The sequence below is a fragment of the Heterodontus francisci genome, chromosome 43, assembly GCF_036365525.1.
Source record: "Heterodontus francisci isolate sHetFra1 chromosome 43, sHetFra1.hap1, whole genome shotgun sequence".
Taxonomy (NCBI): Eukaryota; Metazoa; Chordata; class Chondrichthyes; order Heterodontiformes; family Heterodontidae; genus Heterodontus; species Heterodontus francisci.
The window spans coordinates 30,684,428-30,706,697 of record NC_090413.1 but is presented as its reverse complement, the minus strand read 5'-3'; the positions used below and the strand labels follow the sequence as shown (position 1 = coordinate 30,706,697).

Here is a 22,270-nt window from a genome sequence, read left to right as displayed (position 1 = left end):
TATCCTATCAATTTCCCTCAATTTTGTATACCTCAATCAGGTCCCCCCTCAGCCTTCTCTGCTCTAAGGAAAACAACCCTCGCCTATCCAGTCTCTCTTCATAGCTGAAATGCTCCAGCCCAGGCAACATCCTGGTGAATCTCCTCTGCACCCTCTCCAGTGCTATGACATCCTTCCTATAATGTGGTGCCCAGAACTGTACACAGTACTCCAGCTGTGGCCTAACTAGCATTTTATACAGCTCCATCAGATTTCACTTTCTTTCCTAGCAACTTTCTGCTCTCCCCTATTTTATTAGTCAACCAAGTATATGTTGTGCAGAGGCCCATCACCTGTGTTTAGAGTCTTTGAATCGAACTGCTGATGAATGCTCACTTGATACCTCCATGCCCTTCTCGAAGGCAACTAGGGATGGGCAATAAATGCCAGCTTCACCAGTGTTGCACATATCCCGGGAATTAAAAATAATACGGAGCTAACTCTCTTCACATAGGACCACATTCCTACTTACCCAAGCCCAGGGAGCTTATGTGCAGGCTGATAATATACTTTGCTCCCATTATGTAAAAAAACAAAATTCTAATTTGCAAAATTTTGATTAGTCAGGCCAGATCCAAACAGTTAGAAATGTCTAAGCTCCCCAATTGCTCAGCAAATGAATGGCCTGCCTGGGTCAGTGAGGAGCTGTGGGTGGTTACTGAGCTGGCTAATAACACAAGGGCCCAATAATTGGGAGTTGAGGGAGAAAAAATCTAATTCAGATTTCTACCAACCCCTCCACCCATGGAAATTAACATCCATGGACCTAGATCGCAGATAGGATGAAGCACAGCTTCCATCCCCCTCCACAAGCAAATCATCTTCCAACAATCACCATGGGGCTCCTGAAGAACTTAGAAACATTTTGGTGAGGTCCTAGAGAGGAAAAGCAAGAATGAGAAAAGATCCCATTTCCACATTACAGGGAGTTACCCTCGACATGTTTCACCACAGGTAGAGAGGTAAAGAATAAGTCAAAATATAATGGTGCTGCGCACAGCTCCCAGGGCTGGTTCAAAAGCAACACCAGGAACAGGTTACTTTCTGGTCTGTGACACCTACACCACCCATAGTAAGAGTTTACTTACCCACTATCCCCACAATGAAGTATCCGACAATGGCCACAAAGAAGACTAAGCAGCAGATGATGTCAGTGCAGCTCCTGCCGGGACAGGGACCAAGACAGAACAAGTTAGTAACAAACCAGGACACACACTGGGTACTACAGCTTTGCATCACATCATTGGTTTTATTACTACTCTCCCTGCTTGTAAACTGATGCCACATTTTTAGAGAAAACAAGCATGAAGTGTCACATAGCCCTCATCCAGTCTACACACTTTCTCCCTGATGGACAGGGCTTCTGCCAGTCCTAAAGTGAACTGGGGTCAGGGCAACAATGAGATCTGGGTTTGAGTGCTTGGTTTTGCTTTGCTGACAATGAAATCTCACTGTGTGGCCCTTCAGGTACTCATTGTAAAGGGAACATGAAAGAGAGCTGAAGGCTCCAGGTTTAATCCTGGTTTATGCTGAGTTAGCTGATCTCAGCACTCATAGCAGCTAAGGAGAAAAATCTGTAAAGGTTCTTGCTCTTCATCACCATGCAGCGAAAGCTGCTCGAAAGGGCATGTATTGATATCAAACAGGAAAGGAGTGGGACTTGGCTGCAAAGTCTCAAATATCCTGTCACCATTAAATCTCACATACAAAGATCGACATTTGTGCAAGTTTTAGATGGAGATTGGTGCCTTTAGGACTGTGTCCAGCAAGTCCAAGGAATTGGGGGGAGTGGAAAGAATATAGGGGGAGGAAATGAATGAAAAGGGTTGGGAAACTGAGACACTATTAATCTGTTCCAAAATGATTACAAAAATAACAAAATACTCACCAACACTACTTACAAAGTCATTTTTTTGATCAAATCAAATCAAACTGATAAGAAATAGAATAAATCAAACTGATTAACTGGTTACTTTATTCATGACCCCCTGGCTATCAAAAAATTGTTTGAAAATCCCAGTATTAATAAAAGGCCAGAAATTGACAAATTTGATAATTTCCTGAAATCAAGAGGCATGAAACCAAGAACGGTTACTGAGTCAAGATCCAGTGAACTCAGGCAATGATTTCGAGTGACATACGTGTAAAGACACATTACCCTCAGTCTCCTAAAACAGAAGTTAAACCACCCATACTGTACCCCAATGTTATACGTGACAGACCTGTCCCCACCAGTACTGTACCCCAGTGTTATACAGTGACAGACCTGTCCCCACCAGTACTATACCCCAGTGTTATACAGTGACAGACCTGTCCCCACCAGTACTATACCCCAGTGTTATACAGTGACAGACCTGTCCCCGCCAGTATTGTACCCCAGTGTTATACAGTGACAGACCTGTCCCCACCAGTACTGTACCCCAGTGTTATACAGTGACATACCTGTCCCCACCAGTACTATACCCCAGTGTTATACAGTGACAGACCTGTCCCCGCCAGTATTGTACCCCAGTGTTATACAGTGACAGACCTGTCCCCACCAGTATTGTACCCCAGTGTTATACAGTGACATACCTGTCCCCACCAGTATTGTACCCCAGTGTTATACAGTGACAGACCTGTCCCCACCAGTACTGTACCCCAGTGTTATACAGTGACAGACCTGTCCCCACCAGTACTATACCCCAGTGTTATACAGTGACAGACCTGTCCCCACCAGTACTATACCCCAGTGTTATAGTGACAGACCTGTCCCCACCAGTACTGTACCCCAGTGTTATACAGTGACAGATCTGTACCCACCACTACTGTACCCCAGTGTTATACAGTGACAGACCTGTACCCGCCAGTACTGTACCCAGTGTTATACAGTGACAGACCTGTCCGCACCAGTACTGTACCCCAGTGTTATACAGTGACAGACCTGTCCCCACCAGTACTATACCTCAGTGTTATACAGTGACAGACCTGTCCCCGCCAGTACTGTACCCCAGTGATATACAGTGACAGACCTGTCCCCACCAGTACTGTACCCCAGTGTTATAGTGACAGACCTGTACTCACCACTACTGTACCCCAGTGTTATACAGTGACAGACCTGTACCCGCCAGTACTGTACCCAGTGTTATACAGTGACAGACCTGTCCGCACCAGTACTGTACCCCAGTGTTATACAGTGACAGACCTGTCCCCACCAGTACTATACCTCAGTGTTATAGTGACAGACCTGTCCCCGCCAGTACTGTACCCAGTGTTATACAGTGACAGACCTGTCTGCACCAGTACTGTACCCCAGTGTTATACAGTGACAGACCTGTCCCCACCAGTACTATACCTCAGTGTTATACAGTGACAGACCTGTCCCCGCCAGTACTGTACCCCAGTGATATACAGTGACAGACCTGTCCCCGCCAGTACTGTACCCCAGTGTTATAGTGACAGACCTGTACTCACCACTACTGTACCCCAGTGTTATACAGTGACAGACCTGTACCCGCCAGTACTGTACCCAGTGTTATACAGTGACAGACCTGTCCGCACCAGTACTGTACCCCAGTGTTATACAGTGACAGACCTGTCCCCACCAGTACTATACCTCAGTGTTATACAGTGACAGACCTGTCCCCGCCAGTACTGTACCCCAGTGTTATACAGTGACAGACCAGTCCCCACCAGTACTGCATCCCAGTGTTATACAGTGATAGACCTGTATCCACCAGTTCTGTACCCCAGTATTATACAGTGATAGACCTGTACCCACCAGCACTGTGCCTTATACAGCTCAAAATAATCTCTAGACAAAACCTAAGTTTGGTACTGCAGAATCCATACTTTTACTCATTCAAGGGAATACAAAAATCCAGTACGGAGAAAATGAAGGCCATATTTTCTCCTACCTGTTTGCAATCGGCCCTTTGAATGATGGATCAAATTTCTTTGGTTCATCTAAAACTCACAAAAAGGTACATTAAAATATGTATACATATGTAGATTTATATAAATTATACATAACATTCAAATTTACAGAAGAACAAATATAAATTTACACAAGGCTCTTAAGTTTTGTACCGCAGCATGTTACAGAACTCAGATGTACACAAATAACAGAAATACAACTGGCACCCTTCCTGTTGACATACAATTTCATTATAGATACTTGATGGTTAGGTAAATAGGATCCTTGTTAAAGGCTGTGACAGCTTATGAGAGTCTATTACAAAGCAGTGCTATGAAGTGATGACATGTGTCTAGTTGTAAGTGACAAGGACCGAGGCAGCCATTACACTGCAGCATGAAGTTTTCATGATCAATACTATGTAAACTGGGACTCACGCGCTGACTTAACAAATCCAACAAAAGGATTGAAATTTTTCCGTAAGCTGCTTTACAGTGCACTAATATGTTTTCATCAAATCTCTACGAATTGTTTCAACAAAGTCATCAAATCGTTTAAATTAAAGGGGTTACCAATTTGGTTTAAAAATTCATAGAGAACAAATAAAACAAAGAACACCTAGTTGGTCAAATAGGTCATGGCACCTATTTAAATTGGCCACCCCTCTCTCTCTTCCCTGGTTTCTACAGGAGATGCACTACCTGTTATGTCTGTCACCCATTCATTAATGAGACAAAGAAATGTAGGCTCTCATTCCTTTAGGGCTTGTATACGATCCACGCAGCTTGATGTACAATCTTACAACAGAGAACATAATACACAGGATTTTGCAGGGTCATAGCAATGGGGAATTTGATTCCAGGGAACAGTTGAGTGCAGTTGCTCCTGATGGTTCACTGGGTAATGACACTGTTTGACATACTGAGCCATGCACAGTCTGTGTTGTTAGCTGATCCTACGTAGGCAGGGGTAGAGAGGATACAAAAGGCCTCGGTATTCCCTTGGTTAGGGAAGAAAGTAAAACTTCCTGGGTTCCTGTTTCCAATTTAGTGGCTTCCTCTGGAGAATGAGCATTGTTAATGGTAGGTGAGCACAGAATTAGGCTTGACTCGACCACCCTCCACATTTGAATATTCTGCTCATATTCATAGACTAGGTTCCTGTGAAGACTGGCCACTTGAGCGATGTACTGGGAGGGTGCAGTGCCAATGGTAACAGAAGTCAGCATCTTCATAGAGACAAGGAAAACCTGGGCAATAACCAACAACTGGCAGCAAGTTCTTGGTTACAAAACAGTACCAGCCCTTACCAGCCCCGTAGGGCACTGGCCCTCACTAGGAACAGTCTCTTCTTGTTCTGCACTTCAGAGTAATTACATATTCTTTTGATTCTAGATAGGTTTTGGAAAATGTGACCATGTCTCTGTGTTAAAAAATTGGGCACGTCCTCCAGAGTGATGAATCAGCTGGGAAAAAATCTACAGTTGCACAATAACCAAAAACAGAGAATGGAAGTAAAATCCAACAAGTTTCACTGAACCAGCTTGCAGTCAACAAATAAATATTCCAAATGAACCATATTTAGTGAGTTCACATAAAAGGAGCCAGCGCTTTCTGTAGTGAAGATTGCTTCAGCGTTCCTGAGATCGAATGGATGCCTTTTGTTCTACTGGGGTAGCAGAAAAAAGATTATTCAGAGCTCAAGCGCCTCAAATGTAAAACCAACAAGCTCAGCAGTCATTCAGCACCCGGTCCAAGTCCCGAACCAACCATCCAGCTCCCGTTCCCAAATTAGCTGGCTGGCTCTTGGTCCTGGACTGGCCGGCCTGCTCCCGGACCAGCATCATTCACCAACTAGGTGGTGGTTTATGGGAACAATGTAATATTTCTCATCCCCAACCCTGCCCTGAACTCTCAACTCCCTCTCTGGAAACACCTCAATGCCACTCGGTATCTGCCTTCCAGTCACCCTGCACCCCACCTCCCCCACACCAAACCCACCCTCAATATTAACAAGGCTGACTGCGAGTAAGAATTGCTTTGGCTGTTGTATCATGCGACTATCAAGATGGTAAAAAAATGAACAAGTTAGACTGTGGGCTTTTCCCATTTAGCATTTCCCACATTGATAAACAATCTAGGATGATACTAGAAGCACTTTCCTGTTAACATTTGCAGTTCTGTTACATATGGTAACCCCGCCCCCACCTTGTGTGAAAACTGGGCGTTGTACCTGTGCATTCTCTCTTCGTGCGGGCATTGATCACAACAGAAAATTGATAAACATCAACACACTAACTAAACAATTACATGGGAACACACACTTTATTCGTAGCTATCAGTTCCTTTAGGATTCTGAATTTCTATTCCATTATTATTGGAATACATTCAATGCTTTTTAATTGATAATCCAATGCTTTTTTTCAAAATTAAGTGGAAATATCTTACAGAAACTTGCATTTATACAATGTCTTTCATGGCCTCAAAACATTAAAAGAACATCATTATTTACTTTGAGGTGACGTCACTATCATAATGTTCAAGAGAATTTCTTCCATTGCAGCAAATGGCCTCTGCAAGTATTTATGTTGCAAACATCAGTCACTTCCTTAAGTACAGCTGTCATCTTCAAACTGTATGTACTTCCTCATAAGCTTATAGAAAATGCAGCAACTAAATTGCACAGAGCAAGGTCCCACTAACAGCAACAAAATAAATAACCAGATAATCTGTTTTAAGCAACAAAAACAAGAAATGCTGGATTCACTCAGCAGGTCTGGCAGCATCTGTGGAAAGAGAAGCAGAGTTAACGTTTCGGGTCAGTGACCCTTCCCGAAACGTTAACTCTGCTTCTCTTTCCACAGATGCTGCCAGACCTGCTGAGTGAATCCAGCATTTCTTGTTTTTGTTTCAGATTTCCAGCATCCGCAGTATTTTGCTTTTAACTTAATCTGTTTTAAGTGCTGGTTGAAGTATAAAAATTGGCCAGGACACCAGGGAGAATTCCCTGCTCTTCAAATAATACCATGGGATCTTTTACATCAACAGACACTTAGAGAGGTGTAAATTAATTGAGGATAGCCAGCATGGATTTGTAAAAGGCAGATCATGCTTGACTAATCTAGTTGAATTTTTTGATGAAGTAACAGAAAGGTTGATGAAAGGAATGCGGTGGATGTTGTTTATATGGATTTTAAGAAAGCTTTTGATAAGGTACCACATAAAAGGCTGGTTAACAAAACTGAAGCGCAAGGAATAGTAGAGTCAGTGTCCAATTGGATAAAAAATTGGCTTAAGGACAGAAAACAGCGAGTCGTAGTAAATGGCTGTTTTTCAGACTGGAGGATGGTAGACAGTGTTGTTTCCCCAAGGGTCAGTGTTGGGATCACTGCTTTTTTTGCTATATATAAAAGGACTTGGATCTTGGAATACAGAGATGACGCCAAACTTGGAGGTGTGGCAGTGAGAATGGTATGAACTGCCTGCAACAGGACATAGGTAGGCTAGCAGAATGGAATTTCATACTGACAAGTGCATTTTGGCAGAAGAAATAGGGAGAGGCAATATATACTTAATGGCACAGTTCTATAGAATGTGCAGGAACAGAGGGACCTGGGGGTGCATGTGCATCCATCTTTGAAGGTGGCAGGGCATATTGAGAGAGTGGTTAGTAAAGCAGATGGGATCTTGGGTTTCATAAATACAGGCATTGAGTACAAAAGCAGGGAAGTTATGCTGAACCTTTAGAATACTCTGGTTAGGCCCTAACTGGAGTACTGCGTCCAGTTCTGGTCATCACACTTCAGGAAAGATGTGTGGGTCCTTGAGAGGGTGTAGAGGAGATTCATCACTATAGTTCCAGGGATAGGTTGGAAAAGCTGGGGTTGTTCTCCTTAGAACAAAGGAGATTGAGGGGAGATTTAATAGAAGTGAACAAGATTATGACAGGCTTAAATAAGTTGGACAAGGAAAAACTGTTCTCATTAACTAATGGTACAAGGATTAGGTCAAACAGTTCAACTTTATGGGTAGCCTACAATCATGGTTTTTCCAGACATCTGCAGCCCTTGCTGTTTTTGTAGTAATACCTCAACGCTCAATGTCACACAGGAAACTAACTACTCTCCGAGATCTGCTCTCACTTGTGTGCATGTGTCAAGTGACATTTTTCCAAACATCAAACAACATGGGATCAAAGCAAAACAAAAGGATTCAAAATCAAAGAAATTAAATGCACTAGAGTTGGGTGGGGGGGTTACACAGAAAAATTAAAGACAGTAATTGAGTTCAAGGTGAGTAGGAAGTTGTTTCACGGGGTTCATGCTGTCTACATGTACATTAATGAAACCAACACACAAGAGGAAACAGAAATACTAGTGTTCATGTACTGACTTCTCATATTGTCAAAATATCCGAGCTCTTCAAACTAAGAATTACTCTGGAGAGCAGAGGCTGGTGTTAGCTGGACAGACAATACAAAGTCAGTTTACACACTGTAACCACCCACAAATAGCACTGGAATGAATCAGCAATCAACATATTTGAGAAGAGTTCATCTCTCAATAAATACCCTATGAATTAAAATATTGCCCTGCGTGGCAGACACTGCACAGGATCTTAACGTCTTAACTGACCAACATTGGCTGATATGAAGGACAGTGCTCCCTGCAGCCAAGTACACCCTCAGTACTGCACTGAATCATTAGCCTAGTTTACGTGCTATAATTCGGAAGTCGGGTTTTAACCCGCAAATGTCTGATTTAGGGGCATGTGTGACGCCCACAGAGTCAAGTAAACAATTAATGAGGCCTTCAGTTTTTCTTTCAGAGGCTGAGCAAATGGCAGACTGTTGCTGTCAATGTGGCCAGAGAGAGGGCTCACACACATTCCTACTTGGACAGTGATATCATGCTGAACAAGCAACAGGTCCCTTCAAATCAGTTCAACCACCACAATAAAATAGAGAAACAATCTGCTAAACTGACTGGCCCTGACTACAAAGATCTGCAGTATAGTGAGTGTCATCAGCTCAGAGGAAACATCTTCCTGCAATGTTTCCAGTAACATGTTGTCAGCAAGCACCCCATGAGCCACTTCCTGCCAAGCACAGAATTCTAACACAAAACATGTTTCAACATCTTGTCTCCACTTACCAAATTCTTGATCATTCTTGATCCCTCCCACTATACAGAAAGCCTGATACATGCACCAAGTTTGTTGGCAAAGTAGTTTTGCCCTGACTTTGCATCATTTGAGATGGATACTCAGTCATTACTACGAATACCTGGAGAATGTATGTGCAGTTGCTGAACAATGAACTTCAGTGGAAGCATGCGGGGACAAAAGGAATGGCAGATTAATTAGGCCGTGCGTCTTGTAGCGACATGTTCCTCCACCTCCTCCATAAGAAGAGGTAGGAATTTCAGGGTGGCATGGGCACCAACGGCCCTCTGGTATCTCATTAAGTATAAACTAGCTCGTGTTTTCTTAGAGTGTGAGTACTCCTTCATAGATGTACATATATTATACACACATACAGGTGATTTTCCCCTTCTGATCCCAGGGTCAGTAAGGTCAACTATAGACACCTGAGGAATTGCAGCAGTTGAATCTGAGTCTTCCAGGTCTGTGCCACACTGATTTATCTGAGCCACTGGGGAGATGTAAACTTCCAATTTTATCCAAGTTTTGTATATTCTGTACCTAAACTTCCTTCATTTTGGGAATTTAATCAGATTTCTATGGAAAATGGTTGGAATTTCCTGTGCATGCTCCCAAATAACATCCTGAACTGTGGTAGTTGGCCAAGTAACTTGGTTAAATGAAATTAATATAGGTTACAGATTCATTTTTAAAAACTAGCCTGTGATTTCACACCACTCTCTGTGAGGCTGGCAGGAACCTTTCTACCCGACTCCCACTAAGTTTTTTGCCTCCCTCAATTTTCACCGCATTTTCTTTCCTGAAAAGTGCTGCATCACATTGGGGTAAAATACCACACATGCCACCTGCCCTACTGAACCTCAAAGTCAGCTCTTGCAGTCTGCCTGGATGGTGAATGCTGACAAACTATTCAACTGTGGAGGCATTCAGCCAAGTCCAATCCTATCCAAACCACAATGTCATTTTTCAAGGGAGATCATAAGATAGATATCACATATGATGTTCGTATCACGAGCAGGAATCTCAGCTGATGTTTTCTCCCTCCCTACTCTGGGGAACTGGAGACCAGTTGTAATATCTCCACCAGTGCCCCACTGAAATCAACTATTCAATACAGAACAGTTCAAATCAGAAATAAAAACAGACAGTGCTGTAAATGCTCAGCAAGACAGGCAGCATCTGTGGAGAGAGAAGCGGAGTTAATGTTTCAGGTCAAACAAACAAACAAAGAACAAAGAACAGCACAGCACAGGAACAGGCCATTCGGCTCTCCAAGCCTGCGCCGATCTTGATGCCTGTCTAAACTAAAACCTTCTGCACTTCCAGGGACCGTATCCCTCTATTCCCATTCTATTCATGTATTTGTCAAGATGCCTCTTAAACGTCATTATCGTACCTGCTTCCACCACCTCCCCCGGCAGCAAGTTCCAGGCACTCACCACCCTCTGTGTAAAGAACTTGCCTCGCACATCCCCTCTAAACATTGCCCCTCGCACCTTAAACCTATGTCCCCTAGTAACTGACTCTTCCACCCTGGGAAAAAGCTTCTGACTATCCACTCTGTCCATGCCGCTCATAACTTTGTAAACCTCTATCATGTCACCCCTCCACCTCCATCGTTCCAGTGAAAACAATCAGAGTTTATCCAACCTCTCCTCATAGCTAATGCCCTCCAGACCAGGCAACATCCTGGTAAACCTCTTCTGTACCCTCTCCAAAGCATCCACGTCCTTCTGGTAGTGTGGCGACCAGAATTGCACGCAATATTCTAAGTGTGGCCTGACTAAAGTTCTGTACAGCTGCAGCATGACTTGCCAATTTTTATACTCTATGCCCCGACCGATGAAGGCAAGCATGCCATATGCCTTCCTGACTACCTTATCCACCTGCGTTGCCACTTTCAGTGACCTGTGGACCTGTACGCCCAGATCTCTCTGCCTGTCAATACTCCTAAGGGTTCTGCCATTTACTGTATACCTCCCACCTGCATTAGACCTTCCAAAATTCATTACCTCACATTTGTCCGGATTAAACTCCATCTGCCATTTCTCCGCCCAAGTCTCCAACCGATCTATATCCTGCTGTATCCTCTGACAATCCTCATCACTATCCGCAACTCCACCAACCTTTGTGTCGTCCGCAAACTTATTAATCAGACCAGCTACATTTTCCTCCAAATCATTTATATATAATGCAAACAGCAAAGGTCCCAGCACTGATCCCTGCGGAACACCACTAGTCACATCCCTCCATTCAGAAAAGCATCCTTCCACTGTTCCCCTCTGTCTTCTATGACTGAGCTAGTTCTGTATCCATCTTGCCAGCTCACCTCTGATCCTGTGTGACTTCACCTTTTGTACCAGTCTGCCATGAGGGACCTTGTCAAAGGCTTTACTGAAGTCCATATAGATAACATCCACTGCCCTTCCTTCATCAATCAAGTCCATGAACTTTCATCAGAACTGGCAAAGGTAGAAAAGAATTAGGTTTCAAGCAAGTGAAGGGGGTGAGAGGGGGTGGAGGGCAGTGGGGAAGAGAACAAAAGGCAATGTGTGTGATAGGACAGAGGGCAGGAGAGATTAAATAACAAAGCTGCCCTGGGACAAAGGCAAAGAGTGTGTTAATGTTTGTGGTGAAAGACAAAGCATTTGTCCAGAGTGAGGCAGTGGCGTAGTGGTATTGTCACTAGACTAATAACCCAGAAACCCAAGATATTGCTCAGGGGAGATGGGTTCGAATCCCACTATGACAGAAGGTGGAATGTGAATTCAATTAATAAAATCTGGAATTAAAAAGCTAGGCTAATGATGGCCATGAAACCATGGTCAATTGTTGTAAAAACCTATCTGGTTCACTAATGCCCTCCCTTTAGGGAAGGAAGGAAATCTGCTGTCCCTGCCTGATCTGGCCTACATGTGACTCCAGAACCCAGCAATGTGGTTGACTCTTAAATGCCCTCTGAAATGGCCTAGCAAGCCACTCAGTTGTATCAAACGGCTACAAAGTCAAAAAGGAATGAAACCAGATGGATCACCCGGCATTGACCTAGGCACTGGAAACAACAACAGCAAAAGCGGCCCTGGGGACCCTGAAAAGTACTCCTTACTAACATCAGGGGGCTTGTCAATGCAAAAGATAAGGCTGAAGCATTTGCAACAATCTTCAGCCAGAAGTGCTGAGTGGATGATCCAGCTTGGCCTAAAGGCCTGCTTAGGTCGAGGAAAAAGAACCCGACCCGAACCTGACCGAACCACAGCGGACCCAAGCCCGACCCAGCCCGAGTCCCTCCAATTTCAACCCGACCTGAGCCCGACCATCCCTTTACTTACCTTCCGACTCGGAACCTCCAGGAAGCTGCAATGCATGCGTGCTGACGTCACTCACTCACTGCGCAGACTCAGTTTCGTCCCGGTCTCCCAGCTCAGGTAAGTTTTTTATTTTTAATACTTACCTGCAGAGCATTGACCATGTGTGTCCGGTCATGCCCAGCCGAGCCGAGCCGGACATCCGGACCCGGAAGAGGGGCCCGACCCGACCCAAACCTGACACATGTCGTAGGGTCCTGTCGGGTTCGGGCTGGGTAGCAGACCTTTAGCTTGGCCGCGTCCTGAAGTCCCCAGCATCACAGATGCCAGTCTTCAATTTCACTCCGCGTGATATCAAGAAATGACTGAAGGCACCGGATACTGCAAAAGCTATGGGCCCTGACAACATTCCAGCAATAGTACTGAAGACCTGTGCTCCAGAACTTGCCGCGCCCCTAGCCAAGCTGTTCCAGTTCAGCTACAACACTGGCATCTACCTGGCAATGTGGAAAATTGCCCAGATATGTCCTGTACACAAAAGGCAGGACAAGTGCAACCCGGCCAATTACCGCCCCATCAGTCTACTCTCAATCATCAGCAAAGTGATGGAAGGTGTCATCAACAGCGCTATCAAGCGGCACTTACTTCGCTATAACCTGCTCACTGACACTCGGTTTGGGTTCCGTGAGGGCCACTCAGCTCCTGACCTCATTACAGTCTTGGTTCAAACATGGACAAAAGAGCTGAACTCAAGAGGTAAGGTGAGAGTGACTGCTCTTGACATCTAGGCAGCATTTGACCGGGTATGGCATCAGGAAGCCCTAGCAAAACTGGAGTCAATGGTACTCCCTTCCTAACAGCACTGTGGGTGTACTACCCCATGTGAACTGCAGGGATTCAAGAAGGCATCTCACCACCACCTTCTCAAGGGCAATTAGGGATGGGCAATAAATGCTGGCCTGGCCAACGATGCCCACATCCCACAAAAGAATTTTTAAAAATAGCGGTATCATGAGCAGCTCTGTCTACATGAAAAACAGACACACAGTTAACAAAATAAAATAAAACAAATATATAATATAAAAATATTTTTAAAAAAGGCCAGTCAAATCAGCACTGACTGGGGACTTTCCAGGTCTATAGATCCCATATACAGGACAGTACTTTATTCACTCAGCTATCAGGGAGCATGTAATGACAGACCTGATCCAAGATGGGCTTGTGAAGAAAACATGTTATGCCAAATGAGGATTTTTAATTCATCGGTTGAAAACTTACATTAAACTTAAAAAAAGAAAGTTGGATATTAAGGACAACTTTTAGACTTGGCCATAGCTAAAAATAGCCACCACCATTTGTATTTGGAAACCTTGCACATTCCACGGCATCAATGTGAAGACACATGTCTGATTAACCTGTACCCTAAACAGTGGCTTGCCCTATTGATTGAACTACCTGAGATTGCTTTCATTCGCAAGACATTCAAAGCCATTGTGGGACATTAACATTGAAAGGGCGAACCATCCAGGGGTGAACACTGACATCATTAGGCTTGGGAGATTGAAATTCTTAAACTTGAATCTCATTAGAAGGTACCAGAGAATACACTGAGACAGTCATGTGACCATCTGTCCATCTCTGTGAAAGCTGGGAGTTTCCCTTGGACAAGCAGACAAGCCAGAGACTCAATCTGTGCAGAAGCCAGAAGGGCACTCTCTCTCTATCGCTCTCTCGCCAGAAGGCCTGGTGGGGTGTGCATAGCCTAGTTGCCGGCTGCTAGATCCAAAACAGTGACACCAAGAAAGACGCCCTCTGCTCAACTTCTCCAAGAACAACTATCAACGCAGAACTACCAGTCACTACAGACTGTGTATTATTTTTATTTGTTCTGGACTCTAATCCAATACAAATCTATTCCTCATCACTCTGTAATCTGGTGACCTCTCCTCACCTGATCCTAACAGGCTAAATGGTCTTTACTCATTTTTGCAGGATTTGGGTGTTTTTGTTTTTAATTCATGGAATGTGGGCATTACTGGCAAGACCAGTTTTTACTGCCCAACCCTAATTTCCCTTGAGAAGATGGTGTGAGCAGCAGTCTGCCTGGTAAAGGTACTTCCACTGTGCAGTTAGGCAGCGAGTTCCAGGATTTTAACCCAGCAACGATGAAGGAACGGTGATATATTTCCAAGTCAGGACGGCGTGTAACTTGGAGAGGGACTTGCAGGTGGTGATGTTTCCATGCATTTGCTGTCCCCGTTCCTCTCGGCAATAGAGGACACAGGTTTGGACGGGACTGTTGAAGGAATCTGTGCCAGTGATGGAGGGAGTGAATGTTTAAGATGATGGATGGGGTGCTAATCAAGCGGGCTGCTTTGTCCTGGATGGTGTTGAGCTTCTTGAGTGTTGTTGGAGCTGCACCCATCCAGGCAAGTGGAGAGTATTCCATCACACTCCTGACTTGTGCCGTGTAGATGGCAAGGATAGCATTTAGCACCCATCACTAGTTGGTAAATGAATGCCTTGCTAGGCCACACCTGAGAGGAGCTCACCAGCTATCTGCGCACTGTAACTGCTTTTCATCCAAACCATCCATTATATCAGATCCAATCACATGTAGTTTTCTCCCCTCATCCTCTAAAGATTCTAACACATACAGTTCCATGGTCACGATGTGTGAGCTTAAACAGCACGCGCTGGCAGGCTATTCACCCCAGAGGGCATCAAAGCAGACCCCAAATCTGTTTTCACCCAAAGTCCACATGTGCATTTCGCTCTCCCTAGCTCGTGCGCATCGAAACCTACAGCAGAGTTGAAACTGTTGCTCTGTCTGCCTAACTCAACTGAACCTGTGATCTGCAGGCATCAACAATTATACTGAACATTCACGGAGTCTCTTGGGAAGCAATGGTTAAACTGGCTGAGACATCACCAATGTAAAATTGGACAGAATATTGTCAACTGCAAAATGGAACGCCTTGCTTCCTTGCTCATTTTAAAAGAGGAAAGTCTTTCATTTTATAAGTCTATTCTGCACCTTCCCAGGCCAACCCAGTAGAAGCTGCTCATTAGCTCTGTGAGAAATTACAGGTGTTAAACCATGTTGTGCCTGCACAGTTCATTGGAGGACTAACTTTCTGTACTTGCACATGCCTCATTCCTCTTTCAGTATTTTACAGTAACCTTGATCAAAGCACAAGGTTTTTAGGCAAAGTAACTATCAGAATTCAACCTTCTGTATGTTATTGAGGAAGAGTGCTTGCTATTTCCACTTCAACCTGACAGGCATTTCACAATACTTTATGAATACAAGTGCAAAATTCTAGGCAAGCCAGTCAATCCAAGAGCCTTCTGAGGGTAGGTATAAAACCACCTCTCTCCCACCGGACCTCATGGCCACCATCTGTCTCAGCCTGAGGCCCGAGGCTGTCCTTTCACATGTTTATCAGCTTTCAGAAGATGCTCTGTCCCACTGCCTGTCACAGTCACGTCTCATCTCCACCAGCTTATCTTGGTGAAACATGCTATCAGGAGCTGCTGTTTCCCCTTTAACATAAAACCAACTCGTTCACACGCAACAGTCACTGCAACACAAAGTAATCCATTGTGTGTGAAGAGTTTCAAGGTGTTTCTGAGAGACTTGATAAGGTGCTATTTAGATGCTGTTTGCAACATCCACATCCAACAAACGAATATAGAAAAAACCCTCTGCGCCTTTAACACCAGTTGCCATCACAATTTCAGAGAATTTCATAATTGGCAAAGTTAGTGCCACACCTCAATATATTTTTAGCAAGTACAACTTGTAATTAAAATGATCTCTGTACAAGTATTCTTACACTGTCAGTATTTGTAGCGCAGCTAATGGGGACCCAAAAGCAGGGAAAGGAAATGCACATCAGCCAGGGAAAGCTTAATTGCAAGAACACCATGTTAACCAGTTCATCTCAAAGCCAATCCCTACAGTACAATACATCTTCACAGTAATTCAAGGTGCTCCAATCATCAATCATCTGCCTTTGAATTTAAGAACTGATTTACCCACATACACTTGCAGCAATTGTACGAATGAGCCTTAAACAGGAAGTTCACTACTAAAGGCCCCAATTAATACAAGCCAGAGAGTCAGTCCCTGTCAAGTCTTATTCATTCCAGATACAAGATTCTTTTAGGTTTAAAAATATAAAGTATAATTAGTTTTCTGCATGCAGTTGTTATTTAAATGAAATTACATTTAGTTTCACTCTTCCTGATTAAAATCTCAATGCTTTGTAATTTCAGGCCCTGATTGTTTCTGTACAATGCCAATTAACATTCTAATCAAGTCTTCTGCTTCGTATGAGCACAAAATATGTACAAGATCCTGTCAATGCTCCAGGATAGTAAATACTATTGCAGGCCTGTCTATTTAACTGCACCCCTCCAACAGTCTGCACTTCAGGCTCCAGAGCACGCGGAAGACAAACACTAGTAGTTTCCAAACACAATAGGCACAGGCTCATGAACTATTACCATATTTCCCGTAGAAATTCTCCTCTGTGCTCATGGTCTCAAACTGTGCAAATTCTTCACACAACACACGGATGTGTTATACTCTCTACACTGCTCAATACAGCACTCCTTCCTGTATATCTGCTGCACGACATGCTGTTCTGCTCAGCACACAGTCCAGACCAGTTTAACTGGAAACTCAGCAAATAACAGGAGCAATTGGAATAAAGGAGGCACAACCCTAAAGCTGGTTTCTTCTATTACTGGGCGGTGACTGGGTAAGCTCCTTTATTGCATCAGGGCCTCCCCTCCTGCCTTGACTAAAAATACCTTAAAATGAGGTAGTACATGGCAGGTAAAATTAAATGGAAGGGTTGTGAGGCAACTCACTCCTGTATTGAAGGAAACTGATCTCCTTTGCACTCTTTGTATTGTTGACTTGGTGCTGTTTTGAACTGTTTTGTAATGTATTTTTTTTTTACAGTTTTTTACAAATAAAGTATATTTTGGAAATTAAAAAAACCTTAAAATGAGGTAGGAAATGAGAAGTGCTCTTTGCCCATTTAACATTCCATTTGAATAGTACAGAATAGTCCTGATAAATTTTGTGATGAAACAGGTGAATAAAGGGGAATGTAATGCCACTAGAAAGCAAAAATGACAGTCCCAATTTGCACTTAAATGAGGTACTGTATACTGCTCATATCCAGCCTTAATAAGCTTAATAAATGGGAGCGGTTCAAAGTATGACCACAGGAGTAACAGCAGTAAAGAGCCATCTTAGCAAGACTCTCTGCTCAGATATTCTCAGCCAGGCTCCGAAAGTTGGGATGATAATTAGACTATTGCTCTCCACAATACAAAGGGGGAAATTAAGAAAATAAAAAACTGTATTTATATAGTATATTTAACACAGTAAGCATCCCAAACTTTTTCATTCATTCACGTGACGTGGGTGTCTCTGACAAGACCAGTATTTATTGCCCATCCCTAATTCTCTTAAAAACATGGTGGTGAGCCCCCTTCTTGAACCACTGCAGTCCATGTGGTGTAGGTACACCCACAGGGCTGTCTGGGAGGGAGTCCCAGGATCTTCCAGTGACAGTGAAGGAATAGTGATATATTTCCAAGTTAGGATGGTGTGATTTAGTGGGGGATCTTGCAGGTGGTGATGTTCCCTCATGCATGCTGGCCTTGTCCTTCTAGGCATTAGAAGTCACGGATCTGTAAGGTACTGTTGAAGGAGCTTGGTGAGTTGCTGCAGTGCATCTTGTACATGGCACACGTTGTTGCCACTGTCCACCAGTGGTGCATTTATACACTGATCTTGGCCAAAACAGTAAAATTAACAGCTACCTGAAGTCAATCTTAAATATAATAAAAATGGAATATGGGGCAATCCCTTAGAATGTGGGATTGGTAGAAGAGTGAATGGGAAGGGAAATTAAATCAAACAAGTGTGTCTTCACCATCTGTTGCAGTGCAGCTGTTCACAGTCTGATCCTGTTATACACCATTCTCAAGTTCCTTTTTGGTTTTGAGAGCACTGGACCATAACTGCAGCTGTGCAATTATAAATAGGGATTGCAGAAACTGTTTCCCAGGCCCTGATGCACACCACTGCAATTTGTTTTAAAATCCAAATTTCTTCAAAATACATACATAAACCCTGACCTGCTCTGCCCCGACAACCCTCCAAGGTTTCTATGTTCCTTCAATTCTGTCCTTTTGTGTATCCGCCACTTACACAAGTGGCCCCACCGTTGATCCCATGCCTTCAGCTGTCTCGGCCCAAACATTGCAATTCCCTCCCTAAACCTTTGCTTCTCTACCTCTTTGACCAAGCTGTTGGTCATCTGCCCTCAGTGACAAATTTGGTCTAATTCCACTCCTATTGTGTTAAAGACACAATATCGATGCAAATTATTCTGTTGGAAAACCAGATCTTTTTAATTGGTTCGCATTTCTTAAAACTACCAGTTAACCATTCCTAAAACCAACCTGTCAGTTTCAAAATTAGGTGGGTGGTTGTTCCATGCACATGGTGGAAAACCCTACAATTAACAGGTCAACAAAAAGCACAACTCAATGCTCAACCAGGAGTGTTATTCACAGATTATACTGTACATGTTTGCAACCTAGACAGCCCCTTTCTGCCTGGGTTGTTCATAAAGAACTCACCAGAGCGCAAAACCAGTTAACCATAATCCCAATGCCCCAGCAACCAATATCTTACCTTCCCTCTGTCACTGACCATCATAGTATCCGCTTGGCCACAATGCAAAAATAAAAGCCACCACAAAGTAAACATTCTGAACCAAACTAATAAATGAAATCATGCCTTATTATATATAATTAATCATCCTGCTGCATTCCTTCAGTGCTTGTCTTGTGTGTGCCTTTTCCTGTCCTAGTGATCCTACACAGTGCTACCCCAATGGCTGCAGCATGGCTGGTGACTTCCAGTAGTGGAGACTACAGATTGCCTTGGAGGCTCGAGCCTAGAAGGCCTGGCTGTAGAATGCACCATCTTGGTAAGGGTGGCAGCAGTCCGTGTTGGCTGGCTGACAGGCAACAGCAAGGGCACTGGCAGAGTGACAGGTGTCTGCGAACGAATACTGTCTTCTTGAGAAAGGAGAGAAGGTTCATACTCCAGAGCCACCGGTATTCCAGTGGGACGGTGCCTCAGCAATCCTGATAATCTGTTTAAGGACAGATTTCTGGGCTGCACTGACACCTGGCAATCCCCTTTACACACTGTATTTGGAACATTCCCCATGTCAGGCACCAAAAACTCTAGTAACATTAGATCTAAACAATTGACTTTATTTTTAGATTTAACTGTCCAAAGAATGCAATGATTTGATGAATTTTGGCATGTTAAGATCAGTATAAGATCAGGGCGGCACAGTGGCACAGTGGTTAGCACTGCAGCCTCACAGCTCCAGCGACCCGGGTTCAATTCTGGGTACTGCCTGTGCGGAGTTTGCAAGTTCTCCCTGTGACCGCGTGGGTTTTCTCCGGGTGCTCCGGTTTCCTCCCACAGCCAAAGACTTGCAGGTTGATAGGTAAATTGGCCATTATAAATTACCCCTAGTGTAGGTAGGTGGTAGGGGAATTGAGGGAAGGTGGGGATGTGGTAGGAATATGGAATTAGTACAAATGGGTGGTTGATGGTCGGCACAGACTCGGTGGGCCGAAGGGCCTGTTTCAGTGCTGTATCTCTAAATAAATAAATCCACTGCCATGATGGCAGCAAGCTGACCTTGCATGACAGCACTCAGATTCCACTGCGACACACAGACTTTGGGTTGCTGCTGCTTGTGCTGCAACGTAAACTTCGACGTTGGCCATCAGATGCTGCATCACGTGGAGTTGTCTGCCATTTCCACACTAGAAAGGATAGGCTCCAGGCTCTGCGTAAAGCCATGTGCAATGTTGGTGTCAGATTCCTCCATGCTACTTTACATTGACCACAAGCTTTCTAGCAGACTTCCTAATACACCAAGTATTTCTTTGTGCATACCCATCAACTTTCTTCTGTAAGCTGCCCCATTGAAGTCTTCATCTAAGTGCTCTGCTGTGCAGGCTCGTGCTCTAGCGTGCTGGCACCTCTGCTATCTTTGCCCCCTGCCCTGGCTGCAGGCCACTTGTGTCTCACCACATGTAGATCTCACCTCTATGCTATCCTCTAAATTACACACTGTCAGTATTTCAGCTGGTGGCTGGAAGTGTGATATCAGGTGACACTGTGTCTTCCTCATCAGTGTCTTCTTGTTCTTACTCTACTGCATGGCCAGGCTGCACTTCTTGGGTGTCTGAAAGAAGAAAGGCACAAGGGTGAATCTGTGGTGTGGGAAGGGGAGAAGCAAGAGGTGCATGCTTACACCTTCTGCAGCTTGTAAATCAGAAGACAGTGTGGGATGGTGGAGGAGGTGGGATATGAGGAGGAGGATTAGGTATGAAGAGTCCATCATTTTCCATGGTTTCAGCCCTGCCACTGGCCAATAATTGCTTGCACCATCTCCTCCTCGGAGGTTAGGACATGCAGGCATACCTGCTTCCCTTCTGATAAACTCCTACAACCTTGTCCTATAAAAGAGAGAGGGGGAAGTATATTAGTGAGTGTCATGCAAACTGTTTTAGTAATGTGCTGTCACGGTTAAGTAGCTGGCAGAATGCACAAGCTGTGAGATCTGGGTGTGAGAGCATGCAGTGTGATGGTGCAGTGGAGCATATGAATGTTAGATGAGTCTTGATTGATAAAGATTGTTGGTATGTGGTGAGTTGAGCAGTGTCTGAGTCAAGTAGGATATAGCATTTGAAGATGTATTCACTGACCTTGACCACTCATGTGAGGTCATTAAACTTCTTGGGACACTGCAGCCAGGTCCTCGGGGCTTGACACCTGGCATTGACCTCCACGGCTACTTGCTCCCATTGACTTCTGAACATGTGTCTGGAAGGCCTCCTGGCCCCCTGTGGATATAGGATACCTCTCCTTCACCAAGAACTCCAGTGCCATTGTTGTGCCATTCTTAAATGTTTCCCAGGTCAGATTCACTTCCTGCACGGCTGCCTGCACTTACTCCAGTCACAATGCACCTCCCCTTTAAGAGGTGCAGGCTAACTTTAAGTGTTGCTAGCCACTCACAATATTGGCCCACTGCTGATGCGTCCAGGCAATCAACAGCGCAGTTAGCACTGGCTAGATGCTGAAATTGTTCAAATTAGCAGGTAGCACAAAGTTGGCATGCTGCCTGCATTACAGTGAACAGGCATGGGACAACTGCACATCTCCATCCCTGCACCTGGTTTCGGGGACTATCCAATTTAGCTCACACATAGACTCTAAACGAGGAAGTATAAATTTGAACATTTACTTCATTTTAAAATTGTGTACAGAAAGCAAAATAAAGTGATGGGAAAGAAATATGGAATTAAGAGAGCGTGATAAAAGAGACAAAAAGAAAAGGGTTTTCAAAATGTAATTCTTTAAACAAATCTCCCAACAATAATTAAATTCTGAAGAAATGAAACTCTTGTCTTATAACAACAAATTTTCAGGGCCAGTGAAGTTGTTTAGCAGTAATTATGGCTTATCAAGCTGTTAAAAATGCTCTTATACCTGAATGCATCAGTCCTAACTTTTTTGGCATGTTAATGGGTAAGTACAGAAACTTCATGCCCTCACATGGACTTCAATGCCAAGTCTGTCAGCGAGGTACTAGCGGAGTGAAGGATGTGGAGGAGCACAGCAACTCAGACAGCTTCTGGATTTCCATGTTTAACTGCATATGTGCAGACCCCAGAAGTTGCTGTCTGATTTACTCACAATAACAGTGAGTTCCATTAGCTGCACTGTTATTCTTAACACA

General features: G+C 44.1%; 1 protein-coding gene across 4 annotated transcripts in view; it reads right to left on the bottom strand.

Annotated features, from left to right (window-relative positions):
• slc44a2 (solute carrier family 44 member 2 (CTL2 blood group)) overlaps positions 1–22,270 on the bottom strand; it is a 102,484-nt gene that overhangs the window by 68,547 nt on the left and 11,667 nt on the right. For 2 of the 4 annotated variants that reach the window (XR_010970967.1, XM_068021347.1), the window contains exons 1-3: positions 16,914–16,962; positions 3,936–3,984; positions 1,128–1,201 (exon numbers count right to left, since the gene is read on the bottom strand). Coding sequence is in view for 3 of the 4 variants with exons in the window: in XM_068021347.1 (XP_067877448.1) it covers positions 1,128–1,201; positions 3,936–3,984; positions 16,914–16,947 (157 nt within the window). In the remaining variant the exon portion in view is untranslated. Of the gene's footprint in view, positions 1–1,127; positions 1,202–3,935; positions 3,985–16,913; positions 16,963–22,270 lie in introns of those variants that run through there. The other 2 variants (XM_068021348.1, XM_068021350.1) reach the window with 1 other exon arrangement.